A 27,783-nucleotide genomic window follows, 5' to 3' on the forward strand; every position below is an offset into this window, starting at 1 on the left:
AGTGATGTGCCGGTGCCTGGAGGCTGTTGGGGTCTGGATGGGTGTCAACAGGCTCAAACTCAACCCTGATGAGTGGCTGTGGGTTCTGCCTCTCAAGGACAATTCCATCACCCTGTCTGTCCATCACCCTGGGGGGGAATTACTGACCCCCTCAGAGAGAGTCCACAACTTGGGCGTCCTCCTCGATCCACAGCTGACATTAGAGAACCATCTTTCAGCTGTGGCGAGGGGGGCGTTTGCCCAAGTTCGCCTGGTGCACCAGTTGCTCACAGTCACTCATGCTCTCATCACCTCGAGATTTGACTTCTGTAACGCTCTCTACATGGGGCTACCTTTGAAGAGTGTTTGGAAACTTCAGATCGTGCAGAATGCAGCTGCGAGAGCAATCATGGGCTTTCCCAAATATGCCCATGTCACACCAACACTCCGCACTCTGCATTGGTTTCCGATCAGTTTCTGGTCACAATTCAAAGTGTTGGTTATGATCTATAAAGCCCTTCATAGCATCGGACCAGAATACCTCTGGGACCGCCTGCTGCCGCACAAATCCCAGCGACTGATTATGTCCCACAGAGTTGGCCTTCTCCAGGTCCCGTCAACGAAACAATGTCGTCTGGCGGGACCCAGGGGAAGAGCCTTCTCTGTGGCAGCCCCGGCCCTCTGGAATCAGCTCTGTCCGGAGATTAGGACTGCCCCCACCCACCTTGCCTTTCGCAAACTTTTGAAAACTCATCTATGTCGCCAGGCATGGAGGAATTGATCTATTCTTAGCTGCCTTTGATTTTATGGATGTGTGTTTGGACTATATGACTGTTTTTAATAGGGGGGTTTTAAAGACTGTTTTAACATTGGATTTGTATATGATGTTTTATTCTTGTGAGCCGCTCTGAGTCCTCTGAGACGGGCAGCATACAAATCTAATTAATTATTGTATTGGCAGTTCTGTGTTCGCAAAAACCTCAGAAGAGAAGGATTTAGGGGTAGTGATTTCTGACAGTCTCAAAATGAGTGAACAGTGCAGTCAGGCGGTAGGAAAAGCAAGTAGAAGGCTTGGCTGCATAGCTAGAGGTATAACAAGCAGGAAGAGGGAGATTGTGATCCTGCTGTATAGAGCGCTGGAGAAACCCCATTTGGAATACTGTGTCCAGTTCTGGAGACCTCCCCTACAAAAAGATATTGACAAAATTGAACGGGTCCAAAGACGGGCTACAAGAATGGTGGAAGGTCTTAAGTATAAAACGTATCAGGAAAGACTCCATGGACTCCATCTGTATAGTCTGGAGGACAGAAGGAAAAGGGGGGACATGATCGAAACATTTAGATATGTCAAAGGGTTAAATAAGGTTCAGGAGGGAAGTGTTTTTAATAGGAAAGTGAACACAAGAACAAGGGGACACAATCTGAAGTTAGTTGGGGGAAAGATCAAAAGCAACATGAGAAAATATTATTTTACTGAAAGAATAGTAGATCTTTGGAACAAACTTCCAGCAGACGTGGTAGATAAATTCCCAGTAACTGAATTTAAACATGCCTGGGATAAAGATACAGTATATCCATCCTAAGATAAAATACAGAAAATAGCATAAGGGCAGACTAGGTGGATCATGAGGTCTTTTTCTGCCGTCAGTTTTCTGTTTCTATTATTATTATTATTATTATTATTATTATTATTAGTAGTAGTAGTAGTAGTAGTAGTAGTATTAGTATTATTATTATAACTGGATGCAGCACCCTAAGTGTGGTCTTACTAAGGCTTTATATAATAGTATTAGCATCTCACTTGATCTTTTTTTAAAAAACTAATCTTTATTAATTTTCCACATATAAAAACAGTCAAAACAAATAACGGGGGGGGGGAGGAAAAAAGGATGAAAAATGGACAGACAAATGTGCTTAAAGCATTTAAGACATTAAGTTTTAATAGTCGTCAACCATATAATTGACTATCACTGTCGAGCGACCTGATGTTGGGTATTTATGTCTAGGTTGTAGAATTGTATATTTATTTCCTTACGAGTTTGTTTTTAGGGGTTTGATCTTGATTATATTCCTCTGTTAATGCAATTTAGGATTCCATTGGCTTTTTTGGCTGCTGTTGCACACTGCTAGCTCATATGTGGTACATTGCTCATCAGTAGTAACTATGAGAGGGACCTTGGAGTCCATTTAAATATATCAAATTCTATCAAGTTATTATTATTATTTGATTTGTATGCCGCCCCTCTCCGAAAACTCGGGGCGGCATACAAGTTGGCCTTCTCCGGGCCCCGTCGACTAAATAATGTCGTTTGGCAGGACCCAGGGAAGAGCCTTCTCTGTGGCAGCCCCGACCCTCTGGAACCAGCTCCCCCCGGAGATTAGGATTGCCCCCACCCTCCTTGCCTTTCGCAAACTCCTTAAAACGCACCTCTGCCGTCAGGCATGGGGGAATTGAGATATTTCCCCCCAGGCCTATATAGTTTTATGTATGGTATGCTTGTGTTGTATGTTCTTTTAAATAATGGGTTTTTAGATTTTAAATATTAGATTTGTTCTCTGTATATTGTTTTATTATTGTTGTGAGCCGCCTCGAGTCTGCGGAAAGGGGCGGCATACAAATCTAATAAATGAATGAATGAATGAATGAATGAACGAACGAATGAATAAATTTCTCCAGTTGCCACGCATGTGGTCATGGGGAGGCTGCAATGGTCGTGAAATAAAACGCACAGGTGCAGTATATTGCTCAACAGTAGTAACTGTGAGAGGGACCTTGGAGTCCATTTAAATGAGAGCCAGCTGTGTGCAGCAGCTGCCAAAAAAGCCAACACAGTTCTAGCCTGCATCAACAGAGGGAATCAAAATCACGCGAAGGGTTAATACCACTTTATAAGGCCGTTATAAGGCCACACTTGGAATATTAACATTCAGTTTTGGTCACCACGATGCAAAAAGGATATTGAGACTGTAGAAAAAGTGAAATCAGCTAGAGGCAACTGATCTCCATAACTGAATTTAAAACACGAATTAATGTGATTATTTTTATGCCACAGGTGCCCTGAAGGCCAGGTAAATAAAATGGACTCTTTTGTCCTTCGGATTCTCAAAACAGGGAGAGGTCCCAATCCCAACCTTTTTTGAGGGGGGAGGGGAGAACAGGAGGGGAGTGATGTCACTGCCCATGACATCACAGGGACTGATACTGTAGTAAGCCTCAATTTCCCACCTGCAAAATTGCTTTTGGAAGGGGGACACACACAAGGTCAAGGCTGAGGTGGGGTGGGGGGACAATAGAAGGTATTGAATCCCACCCAGGCTTGTTGGAAACCAGTTTAGTTTAACTGGGATTCAGGGATCCCTTCGGAGAGACTTTGCAGGAGCCCCCGCAGGCAGGGCAGCCAAGGATCCCAGCTAGGGCGAGGACTCCAACTCCCATGGGGCGCATGGGCTGGGGGCCATGGGCTGAACAGTGCAAGCCCCGAGGTCAAGCGAGCCCTCACGGCCCGGTGCAGTATCTAAGACCCCGGTAGGACTGGAAGAAACTTTTCTAAGTCAGGGACTGCAACTCCCATGGGGCGCACCGGCTGGGGACGATGGGGTGCAAGCGAGAATCTCTCATCCAACTCTCAGGGGGGATGCGGGTTGATGGTGGTTAGCGATGCAGAGCCCCACGGCGGGCTGCGACCTACCCCACCCCTTTGTCCGGGGGTGAGAAACTCGGGGACTCCAATTCCCATGGGGCGCGCCGGCCGGGGACCGCAAGCGCCCGCGGCCCTTCCATTGCACACGTTTTGCAAAACATCCCTGTAGGATCGGTAGGGGAATAACTACATAGTCGGGGACTCCAAGTCCCATGGGGCACATCAGCTGGGAAACCATAGAGTAAGCCCCGAAGCCAGACTTAGCCCACAATGGCACGCTGCAATCAATCTATCTATCTATCGCTTGCTCGGGGACTCCAACTCCCATGAGGCGCGCCGGCTGTGGACGATGGGAGAAGGAACACTTCCCAACGAGGCGGTTGTACACACTTGGGCGGGGCGAGAGGGGGAGGGAGCGATCGCTCAGGGAGGAAGGGGGCGTGGCCAAGGGAAGGGTGGGAAGGCGTGGCCAAGGGAAAGGTCGGGAGGCGTGGCCCGGTGGCTTGGAAGGGGTAAAAAGAACTCCTCGCTGACATTCGGCTGAGTTCGAGGCAGCGCGGCGCGGCGGAAGCTTCGACCGCTCGGCTCCGCTCGGCTGGACTCGGGGCGGGCGCGCTCGGGCGCTCGGGCGCCGTCGGCTGTCCTCGGAGCTAGAAAAGGATGTGAGCGGGAGGCGGCGGCGCAGAGGGCGCGGAGCATCCCGTCCGTGCGCGCCCGGCGGCGGGCCGAACGCGGGTCTGGAGGAGGCAGCTTCGTGCGGTGGGGTAGGAGCCGCCGCCATGGGGGACTTCTACGACCCCGAGCACCCCACCCCTGAGTAAGTGGGCCTGTGGGGGGGGCGGAGGGTGGGAGGGGGCGGAGGGTGGGAGGGGGAAATCGAGGAGGGGGGAGGGAGAAGGAGCGATCCTGAAGTGTGTGGTGGGGGAAGGGGAAAAAAATCTCCTCAGGCCTCGCGCGCGCCCCGCCCCCCACCCGCCAGCAGAGGAGCAACGGTCGCCCCCTGGTAGCCCCTCCCTCGCGACGCCCGCCCCCCCGTCCACACGCCAAGGCCTTTCTGAGACGGCCGAGGGAGAAAGCAGAAGCCGGGGCCCGACTAGGCCGCGCATCCCCGGCCTCGCGTGAGAGCCGCGGCCGGCCACCTTCACCCTAACCCGGATGTGGGGGGGAAACAAAGCAGCTGGGATTTCGCCTTTTCTAGCCCAGCTCGTGTAGGGAACCGAGGTTTGTTTGTTTGTTTTCCAATTGAGTGGAGTCGCCCCACACCCCCAATTCCTCCGCTCCCCCATCCTGGAAATCATGGGAGGGGGGGAGCTGTTTTCTCACAGGAGGAGTCTTTAAGGGGGGGAAGGACTGGAGGGCGAGGGGGGCTTTTGACACATGCCCCTTCCCCATTTTCCCTTCTGGCATGTGGCAAGCCCCCCCTTTTTGGGGTGGGGGGGCTGGTGACATTGGGGGAGGAGAGGGGTGGAAGGCTTTCTCTCACATGCCCCCCCAAGAACTTTATTTGTATGCTTCCCCCTCCCCTCTTTTCCCCCCCTCTAGGCTTCCCCCCCCCCTCTCCTTTGCAGGGCCTGAAGCAGCAGAGCTTGGCATTTTTTTGGCGAGGACGGGTGGTGGTGGTGGTGGTGGTGTTGCAGTGTGGATAAGGGGAGACCCTGGCCTCCCTCCTTCCGTCTCTCTCCAGAATAAATCCTTGGATTTTGGACCTGTTTGGTCTGGTTTTGGGGAGTCGGGGAGAGAAGGGGTGATGGTCTGTATTGGAGTGGTTGCTGCTTTTTGAACCTGTCTTCCAGAATAACATCCTCCCATCAGTCAATTCTGTGTTTCGTATTTCCTATTTTTGGGGTTGGCTTTTGTCCTCGGAAGAATATTTCTGTAACGCTGTTCTATGCTATAATACCCTCCCCTCACGATGATACTGTTAAGTTATGTTTTAGTGCCGAAAAGTTGCCATAAGCAAAGACTAAAGGTCTCCTGCTGTCTCTGGGGAGTTCAGAGTAGAAGCCCTCCAAGGTCCCTTCGATGGAGGAGGAAGGGCTGTGTGTCTTCTGCCATGAAAGAGGGGGGAGGTTGCTGGGTGGCGGGTGGGGGTTGGAGTAGAAAGACCTCCAAGGCCTCCCTGCTTAAGCAGGAGGATGATTTGGGAGACGCCAAGGTCTCTTAGCCAAAGCAGCAAAGATAAGGCTTCCTGCCTTGAGAAAGGTGGGAGTAGAGAACCACCAAGGACTCTTAGCTGGAGGAGGAAAGATTAAGGTCTCCTGCTCAGGCACGAGATTGGATTAGAAGACCTCCAGGGTCCCTTCCAAGTCTTATGATTCTAGGTCACATCTGGCTGACCAGGTTTGACTTAGAATCATAGGACTTTTGGCCCCGTCTGGTCCGTGTGGATTGCATTTATTTTCTAGGTAACCACTATCCCCACCACCACCACCACAGTTTATGTGTGGTGCCTGTGCAACTTCACAACCCCATTGGTTTGGCCTTTCACAACAGCCTCAGTTTCTCATGTAGCTCCCCCCCAAATAAGTTTAAGTTTAATCAGATTTGTATGCCGCCCCTCTCCGCAGACTCGGGGCGGCTCACAGCAATAACAATACAATGTAAAACAAATCTAATATTTAAGTTAATTTAAAAAACACCACAAATTAAAACCAATCAAAATAACCCATTAAACTGAAGTTGCTGCATGATGGCTGCAAGTACCTGACATAATAAGTTGAGACTTGACCTGGATCCAAAGGTCACCATGTGAGCCAGAGCATGGCTAGCACATGCGGGTGAATCTTTTAAAGCACCTGCTGCCTTTCCTGGGCTCTGAGTGGGCCATGTTTGTGGAAAAGAGAGAGGGAGATTTGGTTGAAAAAACGTTCCCCACAGGTATATCTGTGCAAGGTATAATTCACATGTTCTCTTTTAATCCAGGTGTCTTGGGGTAAGTTTGAAGCAGCAGGCCCCAAACATGGAAGATTGGGGAACTGTGTCTGTAACAACAGGCTTTGCAGCTATTTTTTAAAAAAATTATTGGGAAGCAAATATGAAAAGGACAAGGGGTTGCCATTGTTTGATAAGAATTTGAATTCGGCTTTAGGGGAGAGCACCTGCATGGAAGCACTGGATTTTTTTCTATAAGCCTATTAGGAATTTTTCTCTAAAACATCATTCTTTTAATACATGTAGGGTTTCTCCTACCTTTCCCCCATATTAAAAAAAAAATAACATCCATATGACTTTAGTCCCAGAGAAAAAGCAAATATGAATGGAAAATACAGGTAGTCTTTGACTTAGGGCCACAATTGGGCCTAACATTTCTGTTCCTAAGTGAAACATTTATTAAGTCAATTTTGACCCATTTCATGATGTGAATCCCTGGAGTTGTTAAATTAGTAACAAAGTTATAAATTGTAAATAACACGGCTCCCCCATTGACTTGGCTTTACAGCAGGTTGCAAAGGGGGATCTCCTGACCCCAGGCCACTGCAACCGTCATAAGTATGAGTCAGTTTCCAAGCGTTTGAATTTAGATCACGTGGCCATGGGAATGACTGCAACAGTTGTAAGTGTGAAAAATGGTCATAAGTCACCTTTTCAGAGGTCTAAGTTTGAACATTCACTAAATGAACGTTGTAAGTCGCAGGACTACCTGTATTCTTGTTAGCTTGTACCCAATATACTTTCATTTTTATTATACAAAGGCATACTTCATATAATCTCAAGGCATGGTTGAACTAATGGCATTCAGAAATTAGACTTTTAAACATGCCTGCATAAGGGGGAGAGTTAGTTGTTAATTTAGGAGACTTTTTCTATATTATTGATTCAATTTATATTCCACCCCTCACTGATAACGGCTATTCCGCGTGGCTTACAGACAATTTAAAAAGATAAATATTTGGTAAAGGTCAAAAGCACCCACATTTTTTTGATATTTTAAAATTTTTAAAAAGGCATAAATTGTAATCAAGGAGAGAACAAACCTAGAAATAAAGAGAAAATTCCTAACGGTGAGGAAATGAATCGCTTTGCTTCCAGAAATGGTGGTTGCTCCATCACTGCAGGTTTTCAAGAAGAGGCTGAATAGCCACTGGTCTGAAATTGTATGGCATCTTCTGCTTCAGCAAGGGGTTGTGCTAGAGGAGCTCCAGAGTCCCGACTTTTGTTATTTCTTCTCGATCCCTGCCCTGAGGAGAATTGGGCTGCCGCCTCTGTTTTCTGGCAAAAATGGGTTTCAGCAGCCCAGCCCTTCCTTTCTCTCCCCCCTTGCTCACCTGCGCATGTAACCCTCAACTGTTTCTCTTGAATCCTGTTTTATTTTTATAGCATGGCTTTCATACTGAAGGATCCCAGTGGACACCAAAATGCTAATGCATCTAGCAGCGCTGAAATTGCAGACACCTCTGAGGTGGAAAGGGACCACAGGTGTATCTTTGCAAAGAATATGGATGGGTCTGAAGAGGTAGAAAGGTAAAAACTTGGACCAAGGCAATAGGGTAAACCTTTGTTTTTGCAAATTATTCTCGGTTTTTGTGGACGCCTGAGCAACGTTCTGCAATTCCAGAAATTAATTGTACCCCAAAATAAATGAAATTCAGCTTCTGGTTTGCTAACTTAATTTCAACTCTCTCTCCCCCCCCCTCCGCCCCCAAATGTCTTTGCTTAGCAGGTGTCAAAACGGGGAACATTCAACAATTCTTTGGGATAGAATTACTGGCAAAAGTTCACCTCTTTCCCCTTCCTTCCCTTCTTCCTTCTTCTCTTGTCTTATTTTCTTCCCCACGTCTCTAATCCCCCTTCCCTTTCTTTCTTTCCTCCTTCTCTACTCCCTTCCTTTTTCCCTTTCTTTTCCTCCTTCCTTCTTCCCTTCCTTCTCTTGTATATTATTATAGTACAGCCTTTATTATCATTGTACATCATATATACAATGACATTGGTTACATTCTTCTCACCTCTTTCCTGTACAGTACTTGAAAATGTTAGTCTTTTGACTATAGTGGCAGGAAACAAGCCTTTTAACGTATTCCTGCTCATATTTTGTTCTGGTGGGCCCTTAAATAAATTCCAAAATTGCAAGTAATGTCAAAGGTAGGGCCTCTGAAATGTGTTACATTTGGGGGGGGGGGCGACTTTTACCCCATGTTTTCAGAGATCGCCCCTTTCATGGACTATAACAGTGATGGCGAACCTTTTTTTCCCTTCAGGTGCCAAAAGTACCCAGACCCCTAATTTAACGCCCCCATGCCGCCCCTCCCGCACCCGTGCATTCATGACTCCTGTTCTCCAAGGTCTGGGGGGGGCAGCTGGTAGGGACATTTTTTACTCTTCCAAGGCTTCAGAGTCTCTCTTGGAGCCGGGGGAGAGCGAAAATGCCCTCTGCACCCTCCCACCCGCCCGTCTGGAGGCTGAAAACGCCCTCCCAGAGTCTTTGCACAAGCAAAAAATCATCTGGCCGGTGCTGACAGGCACGCTGGAACTGAGCTAGGGCAACAGCTTCCATGCCAGCAGATATAGCTCTGCAGGCCACCTTTGGCACGTGGCCCACGGGTTCACCATCATGAGACTGTACCAGTGATGGTGAACCTTTTTTCCCTTGGGTGCCGAAAAAGTGTGGTGTGTAAGTGCCCCCCACCCACAATTCAATACCTGGGGGGGGGAAACAGCTTCCCCCACTACCCAGTGGCCCTCTGGCGGCCTGTTTTTTCTGGTGGGCCCAGTAGGCTCGTGTTTTGCCCTCCCCAGGTTCCAAAATAATAATAATAATAATTTATTAGATTTGTATGCCGCCCCTCTCCGAAGACTCGGGGCGGCTCACAACAGACGATAAAACAATATATATAGGCACAAATCTAATATTTAAAAAAAACTAAAAACCCTATCATAATTTAAAAACCAAACAGCACATACATACCAAACATAAATTATAATAAGCCTGGGTGAAAGGTGTCTCAAATCCCCCATGCCTGGCGGTATAAGTGGGTCTTAAGTAGTTTACGAAAGACAAGGGGGGTGGGAGCAGTTCTAATCTCCGGGGGGAGTTGATTCCAGAGAGCCGGGGCCGCCACAGAGAAGGCTCTTTCCCTGGGGCCCGCCAGACGACATTGTTTAGTTGACGGGACCCGGAGAAGGCCAACTCTGTGGGACCTTATCGGCCGCTGGGATTCGTGCGGTAGCAGGCGGTTCCGGAGGTATTCTGGTCCAATGCCATGTAGGGCTTTAAAGGTCATGACCAACACTTTGAATTGTGACCGGAAACTGATCGGCAGCCAATGCAAGCCACGGAGTGTTGTAAATACGTGGGCGAATCTGGGAAGCCCCACGATGGCTCTCGCGGCTGCGTTCTGCACGATCTGAAGTTTCCGAACACTTTTCAAAGGTAGCCCCATGTAGAGAGCGTTGCAGTAATCGAGCCTCGAGGTGATGAGGGCATGAGTGACTGTGAGCAATGACTCCCTGTCCAAATAGGGCCACAACTGGTGCACCAGGCGAACCTGGGCAAACGCCCCCCTCGCCACAGCCGAAAGATGATGTTCCAATGTCAGCTGTGGATCGAGGAGGATGCCCAAGTTGCGAACCCTCTCTGAGGGGGTCAATAGTTCCCTCCCAAGGGTAATGGACGGACAGATGGAATTGTCCTTGGGAGGCAATACCCACAGCCACTCCGTCTTGTCTGGATTGAGTTTGAGTTTATTGACACCCATCCAGTCCCCAACAGCCTCCAGGCACCGGCACATCACTTCCACTGCTTCGTTGACTGGTATGCTTGTATGTAAGCTTCTTTGGTGCTGGGGGAGGGTAGAAATGCCCTCCCCCATCTCCCCCCATGCTCTCTGGAAGCCAAAAATGCCCTCCGAGAGCCTCTGTGAGAACCAAAAATCAGCTGGCCAGCACACACATGCACATTGGAGCTGAGCTAGGGCAAGAGCTCGCGTTTCAGCAGATACGGCTCCGCATTCCACCTGTGCCACCCGCGTCATAGGTTCACCATCGTGGGGCTATATGGTGTCTGCCATTCTGTTAAAACCAAATAGTCACAACTTCTTGGCTTAGGTGAATCGAAGGTAGACATGGTTTGGAGACTGAATTTTTAAGTTGTTCTCTGAATTGCACATTGAGCAATATTTGTTCCCTCCTGGCCTCGCTCTCCAAGTGCCATAAATTTTTTAAGAGGTATGTGCCTCCAAGAGCCGAGTGTCAAACTCAAGACAGGAAAAGGGCAGAGAACAATTTGGAAATAAAACCCATTATGGCTCGGAGGCGCTTTTTGCTTGCTGGAGAAGATGGCTTCCAGCACAGAGGGGAGTTAACCTTAAATAGGGGAAATTATTAGCACACGGTTCATCTTTAGAGGAAGTAGCAGTTAACAGGCAAATTTCAGGTAGTTCTTGACTTAGGACCACAGTTGGGCACAAATTTTCCCTTTCTAAACAAGACAATTAAGTGACTTTTTGTGCCATTTACAACCTTTCTTGCCACCTTTGTTAAGTTAATCGCTTTAGTTGTTAAAGTTAGTAACCTGGTTGTAAAGAAAATCCAGCTTCCCCATTGACTTTGCCTGTCAGAAGGCCGCTAAAGGAGATCACGTGACTCCGGGACACTGCAGTGGTCGTAAGTGTGAGCCAGTTGCCAAGGGTCTGAATTTCAATCATGGGGATGCTGCAAGGGTGGCCAGTGTGAAAAACGGCCGTAAGTCATAATTTTCAATGCCACTACGATGCCTAATGGTCACTAAATAAATGACACTACAGTTAGTCCTCGAGTTAAAACCATTCCTGCAGTGACTGAAGTGACAGCATCACTTTAAGGACCCTTGCAGCATCCTGTCAGTCACGTGTTCAGAATTTGGGCCTCTGGCTTCAAAGGCCGCACTGTCTTGGGGGTCATGTCATCCTCATTTGAGACCTTCCAGCTGGCTCCCGTCAAATGGGGAAAGCCAGATTTGTCTAATGGCTGCAGAATTTGCTCAACTCCCGTGAGAAAATCAGATGCAATTCAACTCAATAGCCGCTTAGCTTAGCAACGGAAATCCGAGTCTAAATTGTCTATGGTCATAAGTCGAGGAGCCCCTGCAGTTACAGATTGACTTCTTTAGATTGTCCTGGCAGGGAGAAAGAGATTCAACGCTTGTTTCCTCTTTTGCTGAATGTGGGTAGATAAAACCGAAAAGCATGAAGGGCTCCCTTGCAGAGTCAGAAACGGCTATTTATCTGAATCTTTCTTAGCTGAAACCTGACAAATCTGCCGTGCCTGCTTTGCAAAACCAAGTGCACGCACACACACACACACTACCCCCTTCCCTGGGATAATTGCTGAGAAAAGCAGTTTTGGATGGTGGCTGCCAGAGGAACTAAAGCATTTTGTGAACAGCTCCGGTATTTTATAGACAAGGTCAACTGCATTTAAGGGGGTTCATTTTTTAAAGACAGGTGGGAAACAGGTGAAACGTTTCTGTTATTATTCAATGGCTGCTGCGACACATGTTCCATTTTTAAATGGAAATGAGCTTATTTCATTTGGTTTCAGCACTGTAAGCAAAGAAGCAATATATAGAATGTGTGTGGGAAAGAAAGACCCTCACATTTCACTTCTTTTACTGAGGTTAATTGCTTCCTTCTAGATGTGAGTATCTCCCCTCCCCTTACTTGGCCCTCCCCACTTAGCCTGTCCATCAGGATCCAATAAGATGGCTTTGGGATGTTTTGGGCACAGTTGGGTTCTTTGGCACCTCTGAAGACACACTCCCATTGGGTTCCCAAGCCAGGTGTCCTTGGCGGCTGACTTTGTTTAGTCGTTCCCAGGCCCACAGTCGTTCCTCGTTCCCAGGCCCACAGGATGCGCTGCTCCAAATTCCTTCCCTCCTTCACAATTCATTGGCGGAAGGCCAGCAAAGCCCCGAAGCTGGAGATGGCAAGCCTGACACTGTGTCTCGTGTGTGTAATATGCACACCGACACACACCAAACATCCCAATTTGAAATGAGTTCTAGTCCTGCCTTTGGCCTGAAAGTGAGCAGGGTGATTTTGGGCCAGTCACTAAGTGATGGTGAGTTCTAGTCCCATTTTAGGCATGAAAACCAAGTGGGTCACGTGAGGTCAATCCCCAGGTGACAATGAGTTCTAGTCTGTCTTGGACATGAAAGCCAACTAGGTGACTTTGGGCCAATCATTGAGAGAGATGGTGAGTTCCAGTCTCATTTCTCTGTGTCAGCCCAACCTACCTCACAGGTTTGTTATTATAGAGAAAATTGAAAGAGGATTAGATGGGTATGTTCACCACCATGAGCTATTTGTAAAACTAATAAAAGGTGGGATACAGATAAGTAAAAAAAGAATTATCTTTGTTCTATTAGCATCCTACCTTTTAGATAATATTTATACATTATTGTATAAAAAATAAATTAGTTTTTAGTAGTTAAGAGCATTAATTTTGTCTTGTTTCTCTTTAGAATTGTTCGTTTTTATTTCCAGGTCAGGTTCACCAAGCCCTCAGATCAGAAATGCCCTTATTTAATATTTTACTCATTAGATGGATCACGAATTTCAAGAGTTAAGCTATAAATCATGGTTCACGTCATCCAGTTTAACGCCTTGCGCAAACCCAGTCTTGTGTTAATCCGGAATAAATGAAGGTGGAGGCTCCTGCTCTAGCAGCGGGGTGGACTAGAAGACCTCCCAGGTCCCTTCCAACCCTGTTGTTTTATATTCTATTTCTGGAATTCATAGGTGCCAACTACCATGTTTTCCCCAAAATAAGACATCCCCTAATAATAAGCCCCACTGCCTTTTGAGTGCATGGCGCTTACTGTATTTTTTGGACTGTAAGATGCAATGGTGCATAAACAGCACCAAGATTTCAAAGAGGTAAAGAAAACAAGTTTTTGTCCTCCCCAGCCCCCAGGAATACTCTGCAAGCCTGCAAAACCCACTGCACCCCATTTCTTGCTAAAATTGTGTTTTTGCCTTCCCACAGCCCCCCAGGAGCACTCTGCAGGCCTCCCAAACTCTCTGGGCACCCTGTTTTTTGCAAAAATGGCTCCGTTTTTCACAAAAATGGGGTGTGGTGGTGGGGCTTCAGGAGGCCAAAAATGGCTGTATTCGGTGTATAAGACGCGCTGACGTTTCCACCCTCTTAGGGCAGGAAAAAGGTGTAACTTGTACTCTGAAAAATGCGGTATTTCAGGGATCAAAAAAAAAAGAGGGTCTTATTTTGGGGGAAAAGTGGTAACATTTTGCCTTTTGATAAATAGGAGCTTCCCCGTCTGTAGCTTGGCAACCCCATTTTGTGAGAAGGCTTCCTCTCAAGGGCTATTGTGGGTCAAAGACAAGACGGTTCAGATTTCTCTCCAGCGGTTTTCATTTTCCCCAGGGGTGGCGTAACAGAAACTGATTGTGCATGTAGCATGGTGGTCTTTTGTGTCCTGTCGCCTCCCAACCAGGGATGTGGGAGGCTGTGGTGTGGCTTAATGACATGCAGGTAGTCCTCGACTTACAGTCATTCATTTAAGGACCATTCATTTAAGGGCCAAGTTACAAGGCTGCTGAAAAAAGTTGAGTTACGAACATTTTTCACCTTGATGACCATTACCGCATGCCCAGTCACAGGGTCAAACTTTGGGCGCTTGACACCCCCCCCCCCCAAAATCAGGCAATTACCATTGCAAGCTTCTACACAGCAGAGTCACTTTAAACTGCACAGTTCAGTTAACAGCTTCAGTGATTCGCTTAACAACCATGACAAAAAATAGGCTATGCAGGGTTGCATATTTCATTTAACAACTGCCTTGCTTAGTGAGGGACTAGGACTACTTGTATCTCACGCTGCCAGATATTTAAGAGCTCTGGTGGTGAGCCTGCATCTGGATTACAGCCAGTCCTTCATTTATGACCACAGTGGAGCTGGACATTTCTGTTACTAAGTAAGACAGCCGTTGATTGAGTTTCACCCCATTTTGCAATCATTCTTCAGACAGTTGTTACGGGAATCTCTGCAATTGTTAAAATAGCCGCATGGTTGTTAATCCAGCTTCCCTGTTGACTTTGCTGGTCAGAATGTCACAAATTTTGGATCACGTGGCTACAAGGATGCTGCAGCGGTCCTAAGTGTGGGAAACTGTCGTAACTTTTTTTCTGTAGCACTGTAGCTTCGGTCACTAAGTGAACCATTGTAAGTCGTAATGAGCAAGAGGGTTTTTCAGAGTCTGGATAACATTGGTAGGAGAACCAGAAATACGGTTTTAAATCTTAATTTCCCTGGTTAGCTCCATCTTTTCAGCATTTTCTTGTGATTTCAGCCTTGGGCATGTGAGCTGGTGGACAAAATGTTGTGTTGTTTCTTCTCACAACCCTCCCTTGGCTCTTCTTATCTTTTGCTTCCTTCCCCCCTGGAGGGAGTATTAATTGGTAATTTCAGCTTTCAGCCCAACCGTTTGCTAGTTGCAAAACACAGTTGGCAAAGTGAGTTAAACAGAGACCAGCCATTGCTGCAATTATGTGATAGTGATTATAGGGCATGGGGAGACCGTTGAGGGCTCTAGGAAATAATTGTTTTGACATCTGCACTTTTTCATTTCTCCTCCACCTCCCCCTTTTTAGTGACATGGTAGGTAGTCCTTGACTTACAACCATTTATTTAGTGGCCATTTGAAGTTGCAGCATGACAGAAAAAAATTGACATGACTGTTTTTATCACTTAACAATGGTTGCAGCCTGTGGTCAACTGATCAAGATTCGGCCACTGACCCGTCTTTGTGACGGCCCCAAAGTCACATGATTCCCTTCTGTGACATTCTGAGAAGCCAACGGGGAAACTAGATTCGCTTAATGATGGCATGACTCACTTAAGCGATGTGGCGAAAATGTCATAAAATGAGGTGCAGTTGACTGAACCCCCTGCCTTGCTTTCAAGCAGAAATTCTGAGCTCCATTGCAGTCGTAAGTCGAGGACTCCCTGTAATATGTCTTACATCGCACTCTCCGACCTGAGCAAAGATGTTGGAACAAAGGGGTAGTAGTGAAATGCCCTTTAAGGAGAAAGCTTGGTCAGCTTTTATTTTATTTGGCTTTTATGGGTGAACGCAACCTATGGAGTTTGGGCCAAGCAATATAGAGTTATCGTCATCTCAACACCTGGATTGTCTATACAGAGACTTGGAGGTACAGGTAGTCCTTGACATAGGACCACAACTGAGGCCAAAATTTCTGTGCCCCATTTTATGAACTTTCTTGCCACCATCGTTAAGTGAATCCCTTCCGTGGTTAAGCTAAGAACACGGCTCTGAAGCGAATTTGGCTTCCTTGCCCACTTTCCTTGGCTTTGCTAAAGGGGATCACACGAACCTGGGATGCCTCAGTCATCATAAATATGAGTCAAGCCTGTGGATTTTGATCATGTGGCCACGGGGATAGATGCTGCAGTTGTAAGTGTGAGGGGGGAAAAAGGGTCACAAGTCCCTTTTCCTCAGTGGCGTTGTAACTTTGAATGGTCACCGAGTGAGTTGTTGTAAATCGAGGACTCCTTGTATATCCTGGTTTGTTTGTTTTTGTTTTCATTTGAGAAAATCTGAACTTCTAATACAGCCTGCAAACTGGATGTTATTGAAACTTAGAATTCTGTCTTTCCCAGGTTTAGATTTCTGGTCTGCTGGCAAAACCCTTCAGCCTCCCCTGGTTACATTGTCGGTTTTCTCAAACAAATAAGGCTGTTTGCTGTGTCCACAGCAACCAGCTCCAATGCACCACAGTAGGGTAGCTGACCATACTTTTATGCTTCCTTTTGAGATCTTCCTTCACACACACACACACACACACACACACACACACACACACACACACAGAGAGAGAGAGAGAGAGAGAGAGAGAGAGAGAGAGAGAGAGAGAGAGAGAGAGGCTTCAGAAGCTTCCTCCTAACACAGGTGACCTGTTCAGATCAAGGAAATCTCTCCTTTCACAAATAATCTACAGGTCTGGGTGATTTTATTTCGGCTGCCATTCTCGAATCAGAACGTTTCCATGTTTGGCAGAATTGTCACCAGTTGTTTTCCAGATAACATTTTGCCTAACTCCCCCCTCCGCGCTAAATTTATGACTTTGTGAATAATGAACAATTTAATTTAGTTCTCTAGTTAGGGTAGGTAGTCCAAAATTTCGATCGTTGAGCAAGATAATTTTTAAGTGAGTTTTAATCTAGTCCGCTGGGTTATCAGTTCTATGCAAAATAAGCAACTTTACAGTGACATCATCTTTCCTGTTCAAACTGGGCGACATAAATAGAGTGTGTTTTAAAGGACAACCATTTTAATAATAATAATAATAGTACATATTGTATGATTTGTGTAACTTGTCAGTTCTTCCAAAACAATGTTTCTCAAGTTGTGGACTTCAACTTTTGTGGCTGGCTAATTTTGGGAGTTGGACCCTCTGCTCTTAAAGTCACCAAGTTCAGACAATATTGTAACAAAGTTGACATTAGAAAATAGTTTGGAAAAGATTGTATCTGTCTCAGGAAAAGAAATTTTACCAACAAAATCCATAAATGGCATGTATGATTTTTTAAAACTGGGGGATTTAAATTGTTTTTAAATTGTTTTTTTAGGTGTTTTAATACTACTTATATGTTTTAATTTTTGTTGTGAGCTGCCTAGAGTCCCTATGGAGATAGGCAGCATACAAATCAGATAGATAGATAGATAGATAGATAGATAGATAGATAGATAGATAGATAGATAGATACATAGATAGATAGATACATAGATAGATAGATAGATAGATAGATAAACAAATTTGATTTGAGGATGTTTTGGATTATTAAATTTAGCAAATCAGCAGGTATCCTCCAAGAAGTAAGAAGAAAAATGGTCCTACGGACTTGTATTGAGAAGGAATTAAGAGGAAGAGAATACAGCTGATGTTTTTACTAGTGGTAGTATTTTTAATTCCTCAAAGGAGGTTTTTTTTTAATTCAAAGTGGTTTAAAAAAAAATATCAGATTTTGCTTCAAGCTGATAAAAATGACCCTGAGACTGAGGACATTTCTGGGTTTGGCCATGAATTTATGGCAAAGAAAGAGATTATTTCAGTTGCTTGCATAAATTGTAGTCTTAATGCTTATCTCCAGAACCGGGAGTTTCATTTTCTCCTCCTAGTGAGGTCATGGGCGCACTCTGAGGTTGGTGGTTTTGTTGCAGACATTTCATCACCCACCTAGGGGACATCATCAGTGTTAGAAGGAGGGGGTGGTTGCAGGGAGGAGGAGGAGGAGGGTCCTCGGTCCTCTCTGAGCTTGGTAGTTTTTCTTATATATGTTTTATGACCCACACACATCATCAGTGCTAGAAGGGGCATTTGCATCAAACCTCTTTCCCTTTTAGCCTTCATGATCTTGTCTAGCCAAGTGAGATGAGTTACCTACAATATGGTAAAATATGCAAATAGTAAAATATCCTAAAACCAGATTTATTTATTTATTTGTTAGATTTGTATGCCACCCCTCTCCGAAGACTCAGGGCGGCTAACAACAATGAAAATCTAATATTAAAAATAATCTTTAAAAACCCCAATTTAAAGAACCACTCATACATACAAGCATACCATGTATAAATTCTGTAAGCCTAGGGGGAAGTGAAATTTCAATTCCCCCATGCCTAACGACAGAGGTGGGTTTTAAGGAGCTTGCGAAAGTCAAGGAGAGGGGGGCAACTCTGATATCTGGGGGGAGCTGGTTCCAGAGGGTTGGGGCCACCATAGAGAAGGCTCTTCTCCTGGGTCCCACCAAACAACATTACTTAGTTGATGGGACCCGGAGAAGGCCAACTCTGTGGGACCTAACCGGTCGCTGGGATTCGTGCAGCAGAAAGCGGTCCCGGAGATATTCAGGTCCGATGCCATGAAGGGCTTTATAGGTCATGACCCACACTTTGAATTGTGACCGGAAATTGATTGGCAACCAATGCAGACTGCGGTGTGTTGGTGTAACAGATTAAAATTGTAAACAATTCATACAAATAAAAACACTTTGGTCTGTAACCAGGTGAGGGTTGCTGCTTACCATCAACAAGCATTCCTCGACTTTCCACTACAATTGAGCCTACAATTTAGGTTTTTTAAATTTATTATTTATTAATTAATCAGATTTGTATGCCGCCCCTCTCCGCAGACTCGGGGCGGCTCACAGCAATAGTAATACAATGTAAACAAATCTAATATTTAAGTTAATTTTAAAAAACCCAATTTAGAAACCAATCATACATACTAGCATACCATGCATAAATTTTATAAGCCTAGGGGGAGGGAAAATGTCAATTCCCCTATGCCTGACGTCAGAGGTGGGTTTTAAGGAGCTTACGGAAGGCTAGGAGGGTGGGGGCAACTCTGATATCTGGGGGGAGTTGGTTCCAAAGGGTCGGGGCCACTAAGCAAGACAGTTAAATGAATCCCTCCTCCCATTTCCCGAGCTTTCTTGCCACAGCTGTTATGTGAATCACTTCAGTTGTTAAGCTAGTCACACCGTTGTTAAGCAAATCTGGCTTCCCCATTGACTTTGCTCGTCAGAAGATCGCAAAAGGGAATCCCATGACTCCAGGATTCTGCAACTGACAAATGCAAGTCAGTTGCCAAACATCTGAATTTTGATCACGTTATTGTGGGGATGCCGCTGCAATCGTAAGTGTGAAAAACTATCATGTCACTATTTTCAGTGCCACTATAATGTCAAATTAGCACTACAGTGATCCCTCATTTTTCGTGGGGAATGCGTTACAACACCACCCCTGAAAAACAAATTTTCATGAAGTAGAGGAAAGATATATTTTTATGTATTTAATGAGTATTTGGACTTTTAAAACCCACCCTTTGCATTAAACAGTCATTCTATAACGTTTCTCAGCTGGAACTACAAGTGATATCCTACCAGTTTCTTTAATAGAGCACAGTAGGACTGTAGAAGAACTTTATAAATTTTTAATGGATTTAAAATTTTTAATGGATTTAAGCCCCCTTTGAAAACCTGTGAAATAGCGAATCTGCGTCAGATGAACCCTGAAGTAGCGAGGGATTACGGTATAAGAAATGGTTGTAAGTCGAGGACTCCCTGTGTATACAACTGCCTTCCTTAGTGACAGAAGTTCTTGTATTGTAAATTAAGGACTGCCTGCATGAGAACACATGCCATTATTTTCCTCTTTTATTTTCACAAATATTTCCCTTTTCCACTGCTTTCTTTTAGTAAAACTAGAAGCTGAATTCTTTGGATTGTATTGGGATTCCGGAGTGAGGAACCGGAATAATTTATTTTATTTTTTTGCAAGACTTGTGCCGCAATTTGCTGTAACAAGGTTTACTCTATCAACGCATGTAAAAATGGCATTTCCAGACCCTCTTCCTCCTTGGAGGTGGCTCACATTTCTGATATTGGAAGAATTGTTACACCGGAAGGCCCTCAAAATACTTTGTGTTTTGTTTTTATTCTTTTTATATTAGGCTTTTATTATTTATAAGCTCACCCGGAATCACTGCGAGTGAGTGGGCGGCCATATAAACCCCCGAAATAAATAAAGAGTTTGGGAAGGAAAGTGCTGCGCTGCTGGACTCTTGATATGACTTCATACATGTTTGAAGATTGACAATTTTGCTTAGAAAAAAAAAAATTTAGTGAAGAGAGAGATACTAGAGAATTTTTTTATTTTTAGAGTGACATGTAACAGGGCTGGAGGAATAGCTTGTACCAACCCACGTGGACAGTTTGTAAGTGAGCCAGGTTAAAATTGTTAAATCTGCAAAGCAAACATCTTTTTCTTTCCTTTTAAAGTTTTCATGCTTTCTGTGTTTTTTTGTTTCTCTCTCTCCCTCCCACCCCCTTTGCTTGGTTTCATCTGGATCGCAACAGGGAAGAAGAAAACGAGGTAAGCACTAACTCACTCCATTTCTGTTTTGGGGGAATGTAAGGAAGATCTCTAATCTCTCTCTCTCTCTCTCCTCCCCCCCCCCCCCCCCCCCCCCCCCCCCCCCCCCGTTTCGTGGGTCTGGATGTATGGCAGGAGTTGGCCATAAAAGACGAGAAGTGGCAAAAAGTATGGGTCAAAAGAGTAAAAAAAGAAAAGACTTTTACCTCTCCTTCCATGTCTCTCCACATGATGCTTCGTACAGGTAGCCCACAGTTGAGGCAAAAGTTTCTGTTGCCAAGAGAGGCAGTTGTTAGTTTTAGTGCCATTGTGTGAGATTCCATTTTGCTAAGTGAATCACTGCAGTTCTTAAGCCAGTAACACGGTTGAGTAAATCTGGCTCCCCTGTTAACTTCGCTTGTCAGAAGATCTCCAAAGGTAATCACGTGACCATGGGACACTGCCACTGTCCTAAATACGAGTCAGTTGGCAGGCGCCTGGATATTGGTCACATGACCCTGGGGGAGGCTGCTACGGTCATAACTGTAAAAAATACTCATAAGCCACTCTTCAGTGCTGTTGTCAGTTTGAACAGTCACTAAACGATCTATTGTATGTTGAGGACAACTTGTGTATAGCATTAAAGGAAAAATCACAGATTTGGAGATCTGTTATCAGTCAACCAACTTGACCTGCATCTATCTGGGAGGTTTTGCTTTTCTTTGGGTCACTGTCTGTCTTATTCTTGCCTCTTTTTCCGAACATTGAACAGCTCTAATGGCTGCCGTTTTTGCCTTTCAGGGAAAGAGCGAAAATGCCCAAAAGCCCGGCTTCCTCAAAGGCCCCGTCTTCAAAGGAGTGGCGTCGAGCCGTTTCTTACCCAAAGGCACCCGGACAAAAGTGAACCTGGAGGAACAAGGGAGGCAGAAAGTGTCCTTCAGCTTCAGCCTTACCAAGAAGACGTTGCCAAACCGGTTTCTGGCCGCGTTGGGGAACGAGAAGTCCAGTGAGAGCCCAGGCACGTCGCTTTCGCCCCTTCCGAGTGACTTCACTTCTAAGCTGAAAGCAGAGCTCGCCGATCCCTTGGGAACCCCTGAGGAATTTTCCCCACCGAAACCGAAGGCGGAACTGGGCAAGATTCATTTCAAGAAACATTTGCTAAACGTCACCACGAAACCTTTCCCGGTTCCTGCATTGCCAACGGTCCCAGTAGCTCCACCGCCGCTTGCTGCAGCAGAATTGGGGGAGATGCCACCATCCCCGCCTCCCCCTCCACCCCCCTTTCCCCCACCCCCTCCCCCTCCTCCACAGATGAAACCAGCTCCCACACCAGTCCTGATTCCAGTAGGTGCACCCCAAATTGCAATGCCTGCCCCCGTTGCCCCTGTCTTGGCATCCCCCGTAGATACTGTCATTCAGACAATAAAAGAACCACCACCCAGCCCACCCCAGCAGCCTTTGGAACTACAAAACGCTGTGCTGGGAGACTCTGAAGAACACCTGGCTCCAGGTGTTTCTGAGGAAGCTGAACCAGCATTGGTGAAAAGGCATTCCCACATTGGGAAGGAAGAAGACGCTGCAGACAACTCCAAGGGTACCCCAACTTCAAAGAAGCCCAGGAGGAAGTTCTCATTGTCAGAGGGGCCGTTGCCAGGATCTGAATCGGATGAAGATTCGGTGAGGACCTCCTCAAGCCAGCGGTCCCACGAAATCAAAGCAGCAGCCAGCTTGGAGAAGGAAAAGGATTCCCGTAAAAGCTCTGCGGCTCCAAAAATGGAAGAGCCGCCAAAGGTCTCTTCACGGTCAAGATCGGAAAGGGATGACAAGTATTCCAGCTATTCCCGATCGGAAAGAGATTCGAGGTACTCCTCGCGGTCCAGATCAGAGAGAGAGAGGAGGCGAAGCCGCTCCCGTTCCAGATCTGAGAGAGGCCCTAGAATGGGCTCGTCCTATTCTCGAACCGAGCGGTCCCATTACTACGATTCTGACCGGAGATACCCCAAAAGCTCACCGTACAGGGAGAAGACACGGTACTCCCGCTCCTATGTGGACAGCCGGATGAGAGAGAGTTCCGATTCGGAAGAGGAGTACCGGAGGGCGCATTCCAGGTTGTCTACAGACTCACGGTATGCCTCTTCTCATTCCTCGTCCTACAGAGATTCCAGGACCTCCTCGTCCTCTTACTCAAAGTCAGAGAGGGAAAGCAAGACGGACTCCGCTTATCCTGATGTGGAGAGAAGAGGGAAGCCAGGCAGGTCAGAAAGAGACACACGCAGGATTTCCGAAAGTGACTTATCAAAAAGGTCCTCGCCTGTCCACGAGCCACGGCATCGGCAGGAGGCCTCCCACTCGAAAGCAGAAGGCGGCGGGAATTTGTCCCGGCCCAAGTCCACCTCTTCCAAGACATCTGCCCCCAAGTCAGATAAATTTAAAAGTTCTTTCTGTTGTACAGAATCTGAGGACGTCAAAGATGAGTCTAATTATGTAGACTCTGAGACTTCTGTTGCATTGGGCTGTGAAACGAAAACTGCCCTTACCCAGAAGCCGGAAGTGGAGAGGACTCTATCTCCAGTAAGTCCTCTCAGTGACTCACTGACGTTCAAAAAGCTAGATGAATCAAAAACGGGTTCCCCTCTTTCTATAGTAAATGAACTTGCAGGAATTGATAGCCATATCAGTATTAAGGACACGGGATCTTTAGTTAAAGTAAGAGACGAGCGAATAAGAACATCTTCTCCAGTAGAATTGGATATAAATGGGTCCCCGGAAAGAAGAGCCCAGAAGAGGTTGTCCTCTTCCTTTGAAATAGAAGAGATCGAGCTGTCTTCTGATGATGATTTAGATGGATCTGAGCTACCCCCTCAAGCCAAAAGCCCTAAGCTATCATCTGACAGTCTCCAAACACCGTCTCCACCCAAAGGACACGATCCAGATGAGTCTGTCATTTTTTCTGGTGAATCCGGCATCCAGTTGCTGGACGTAAAAACTGAGGTTTCAAACCCTCCTTCACCCGAATGTGTATCTCCTTCAACCAAGCAGGCCAGTCAGTCTAAAACCTTGTTTAAAGAAGGGAGTGATCCAACAGATTCCTCTTGTAAAACCAAAGATCCCACCCCTTGCTACTTGCCAGGTGACACCTTTGCTTCTTTGTCTTATTCAGAAATTGAAATGGAAGTGGAGCCTTCAGCCACGGAAGCTGCTCAAGAACCTCACATGGGCATTCACGAAGAGATCCCCACTGAGACATTCACATCTGCTAATGTAAAGGATGAAAATCCATCCACGTTGGCTCAGGAAAATGAGAAATACGCCGGTTTCAGTTCAGCGGAGCCCACACCAATCAGAGATTTCACCACAGAAGAGTACATTGTGGAAGTAGACAATCAGCAACAACCAACTTCTGAAGATGTGCTCCACCTGGAGACACCCATCCAACAGGTGGCTAAAGAGGTCTTAGCATGCCCTGAAGTGGCCCTTGAGTTAGATGTCCTGCCTGCAGACCCCATTGTCCAAAAGGCAAAATCTCCTTTGAAAAACGAGCATTGTTATTATATAGAGACGCCGGTGAAGGAACCCGAGAATGTTCCTGAAAAGGAAGAACTTGAGGAGAAAGATGAAGCAGTCTTTCATGAAGGGATGACGTCCAACTTGGGCAAACCAGCTCCCGGAGTTTTGGTGATGAAAGACAAAGAAGACTCTCTGATGGAATCTGCATTTTCGGAAGTGTTGTCCCCTTCTTGTCAGATTGTCGTCACCGTGGAAGAGACTGAAAGCATGGACGAAGAGCCCAGGTATGGCAGCGGCAGCAATACCCCAGAAATCTCCTCCATCCACAACGAAGATTATTCTGATACGGTTGAAAGTGAAAGTGAGCATCCAAGCGGCGACAGCGAGGACTCCGATTCAGACGACAGCAGCGTTCCCAGGAACCGCCTTCAATCTGTGGTGGTCGTTCCAAAGAATTCCACCCTGACCCTGGAAGAGACCAGCTCGTGTTCTTCACGGAACAGCCAGAATAATCAGCGTTACGTGGAGCCCTGGGAAGAGGTCCAGACCAAGCCGTTCTGTGAAGGTGTGCCAGATAGCTTGGAACTGAATAACAACCTGTCAAATGAAACCAGAACTTTGCCTTCCAGAGAGTCAGAGAGAAGCTTAACAACGCCGGCAGAACTCAACAGAACCGAGGGGTTTGGGGGTCTTCAGCCGGAAGCCTCCCAGCCTCAGAGCGACGACGTTGACAGCACCAGCCACTCCGAGACAGCTGCCAATGCTTTCCATAAGCCGGAAGAGAGAATAGTCTACGGCGACACGGCCTCAGTCACTCGATTGCTCGGTGTATCACAAGGAGAAGATGTGCAATATCTTCCCACTTTTGAAATGACCAACACAATGGACGGCGTTTCCAAACTGGACCATAGTCAGGGGAGATCTGCTTTTCCGGGGCTTCCCCACCCAGCCAATTTCTCGCTGGAGGATGGCTTCCATTCGACGGAGGACATGGGGAGTTTGGAGTGGGATTTCTCCCAGCCAGAGAAGCCCAGCAGCACATACCAGCAGCCTGATAGTAGCTATGGAGTTTTCCCAGGGTATATGTATCCCCCGCCCCCAGTCCCCTACGTGGGGCCCCACAACTACTGGCCCGACAACAGCTACTGGGATCCACGGCTGGCCAACCGACCTCCTGCCATTAGTTATGAACGTCTCCAAGGACAAGTCCCCGATTCGCTCACTGAGGATCACGAAGAGTGCGAAGAAGTGGACCGATGGGCGGACGAAAGCCAGCTCTATTTCCCTGGCCAGTCAGAGAAGTTCCAGTCACAGGACCCCAGGGAAAAAGGGTCCGTGCAGGCCCATGAGATCAGCAGCAACTCGGCGAAAGACTTCTCCATGGCAAGAGACAGAAAAGAACAGGGGACGAAGGCGATGGAAAGGAACGACATGAAGGAACGGGGGCCATTAAAGAAAAGGACAACCGACCTGGGGAGCGATTCGGAGAGCGAGGGGGCCTCCCAGGAGAGGAAGAAACCCAAAACAGAGAGTGAGCCGCTGGCGACTGGCCTGCCCCAGGTTTCCCCCATGGTTCGTCCGCTGTGTTTTATGGAAGACTTCCGGGACCCTCAGCGTTGGAAGGAGTTTGCCAAGGAAGCGAAGATGCCCTGCTACTTCGACCTGATTGAAGAAAACGTGTATTTGACAGAAAGGTAATGCTATTTATTCATTTGTATCCCATCTTTATTACTTCTGCAAATAATTCCTATCCACCACAACTTTTTCCTCATGTTTTAGCAACTTGTGGAATGGGCTGAGAGAGTGCTCAGAATTACCCAGTCATCTTTTGTGCCTAGGATGAAACTAGAACTCACTGTCACCTAGGGATTGGCCCAAAGTCACCCAGTCAGATTTCATGTCTAAGGTGAAACTAAAGCACGTTGTGCCCTGGTGATCAGCCGAAAGCTGCCCAGATGGTTTATATGCCTAAGGCTGCACTGGTGATTGGCTCAAAGTCACTCAGCTGATTTTCATGCCTAAGGTGAGGCTAGAACACACCATCCTGTTTTATCGTTAAAAATCTACCTGCAGGATTCTTTTGAACTACTAGGTAGCTTCTGCTAAGAATTAAATGAGAGTGAACAGAATTCAAGGAGAGTTGGACTTAACTCACTTGTAAGGATTTTAGGCGGGTGCTGCTTTTCACTCCATCCCCCAATTTTCCACACTTCCTCTTGCAAAGGTCATGAAATTCCAAAAAGCAGGGGCCTGAGCAGAGAATGCTCTTCTCCTGGATCCCGCCAGTAGGAATTCCTGGGCTGATGGAATTCCTCAGCCTACTCCTCCTGCTGGACCAAGTGGGGCAGGATTTGGCTATGCCATAGGATCTAAAATGTTGAAGCTACCTAAGAGTGTGAGAACAGGATGGACCATTACGATTGTATCCTGCACTTTTGAGTTGCTCGGGGATCTTCTGGTGGGGCTGGGGAGGGGAGGGAGAGATGAAGAGACAGACTCTTGATATCCAATAAGGAGAAAATGCTGTGGATTGGGTGTGAATTTACTTGTGTGTCTAATAGCTCATTAAAGTAGCCACATCTTTTCGTGTGTTCACGTGGCTGCAGAATTCGGGTTGGTTATGAATTTACTCACGTCCGATGGCTCATTAAAGTATCCACATCTTTTTGTGTGTTCCGGTGGCCCTAGAATTCAGCCTGCAGTGGATATGTAGGAAGGCCAACTGGCAGCTGTGACATTACATAGTTGTGAACATAATGCTGGGTTTCCACCAGTTATAAATAAAAAACGTATGGAGGTTCTGCAGCTGTTTGGCCTTAATCTTATGACATTGAGGTTAAAAGGTAGCAAAATAATCAGGCTAATTTTATTTTGGTCAATATAACACTGTCTCCTTAGAAAAAAGAATAAGTCACACCGAGATATCAAACGGATGCTGTGTGAATGTCCAACCGTTTCCAAAGAAGAACTAGCCCAGGGAGAGGCGGCCTGTGGGGAGGATTGTCTGAACCGTCTACTAATGATCGAATGGTAAAAAAACCCCCCATTTTGCTGTCTTGTCTTTTTCAATGCCATGCAGGGAGAAAAATGTGTTAGCAAATGGAATTCGTTTTCCGTTAAAATTTGCGTGCACTCATTGTTTTTATTTTAATAGTCATGACATAGGTGGATGAAGAGCACACAAATTTCCTCCCTCTTTTTCCTTTGCTAGCAGTCATGAGGTTTATATTACATTGCTAATTCTTGCCCAAAACAAGGGTAGTTCCCTCTTACAAGTAGTCCTCGACTTACGACTGCAATCAAACCCAAAGCTATAAGTAATGCGGGACATTATTTATTTAAAAAAAAAAATTAAACTTTTATTGATAAAAAGGATAGTTCATTATTTTATTATTATTATTATTATTTATTAGATTTGTATGCCGCCCCTCTCTGTAGACTCGGGGTGGCATACAAATTTATTTTATTCATACAGTTGTTTTTACCAATACCGTATATTTTAACACGTTAAAGTTACAAATCACAACTCTATGTATTTAGTAGACCATATACAATTCAGTAAGTTGATAAAATATGGTATATTAGTATGTTTAAATCCTTTATGTGTACACCTATACCCTGTATTATTATGTTTTATTTTTGTTGCGGATCCATTCGTACCATTTTTGCCATATCTCTTTGGTTTCTTTAATTCTTATTCCTTTAATTGCGTTCATCATTTCATCCATTTCAGCGCATCTATAGATTTTCTCAATAATTAAGTTTTCAGGTGGGATTTGTTCCTTTTTCCAC

The 27,783-nt window shown here is 46.1% G+C and overlaps 1 protein-coding gene across 4 annotated transcripts in view; it reads left to right on the forward strand.

Annotated features, from left to right (window-relative positions):
* Positions 1-4,173: 4,173 nt before the first annotated feature.
* The window catches only part of SETD2 (SET domain containing 2, histone lysine methyltransferase), a 114,885-nt gene continuing 91,275 nt past the window's right edge, over positions 4,174-27,783 (forward strand). For 3 of the 4 annotated variants that reach the window (XR_011556964.1, XM_070729610.1, XM_070729611.1), the window contains exons 1-5: positions 4,312-4,437; positions 7,938-8,081; positions 20,490-20,505; positions 21,286-25,685; positions 26,890-27,021. Coding sequence is in view for 3 of the 4 variants with exons in the window: in XM_070729610.1 (XP_070585711.1) it covers positions 4,400-4,437; positions 7,938-8,081; positions 20,490-20,505; positions 21,286-25,685; positions 26,890-27,021 (4,730 nt within the window). In the remaining variant the exon portion in view is untranslated. Of the gene's footprint in view, positions 4,438-7,937; positions 8,082-20,489; positions 20,506-21,285; positions 25,686-26,889; positions 27,022-27,783 lie in introns of all 4 variants that reach the window. The other variant, XM_070729609.1, reaches the window with a different exon arrangement.

Source organism: Erythrolamprus reginae, chromosome Z (assembly GCF_031021105.1).
Source record: "Erythrolamprus reginae isolate rEryReg1 chromosome Z, rEryReg1.hap1, whole genome shotgun sequence".
In the NCBI taxonomy this organism is placed as follows: domain Eukaryota; kingdom Metazoa; phylum Chordata; class Lepidosauria; order Squamata; family Dipsadidae; genus Erythrolamprus; species Erythrolamprus reginae.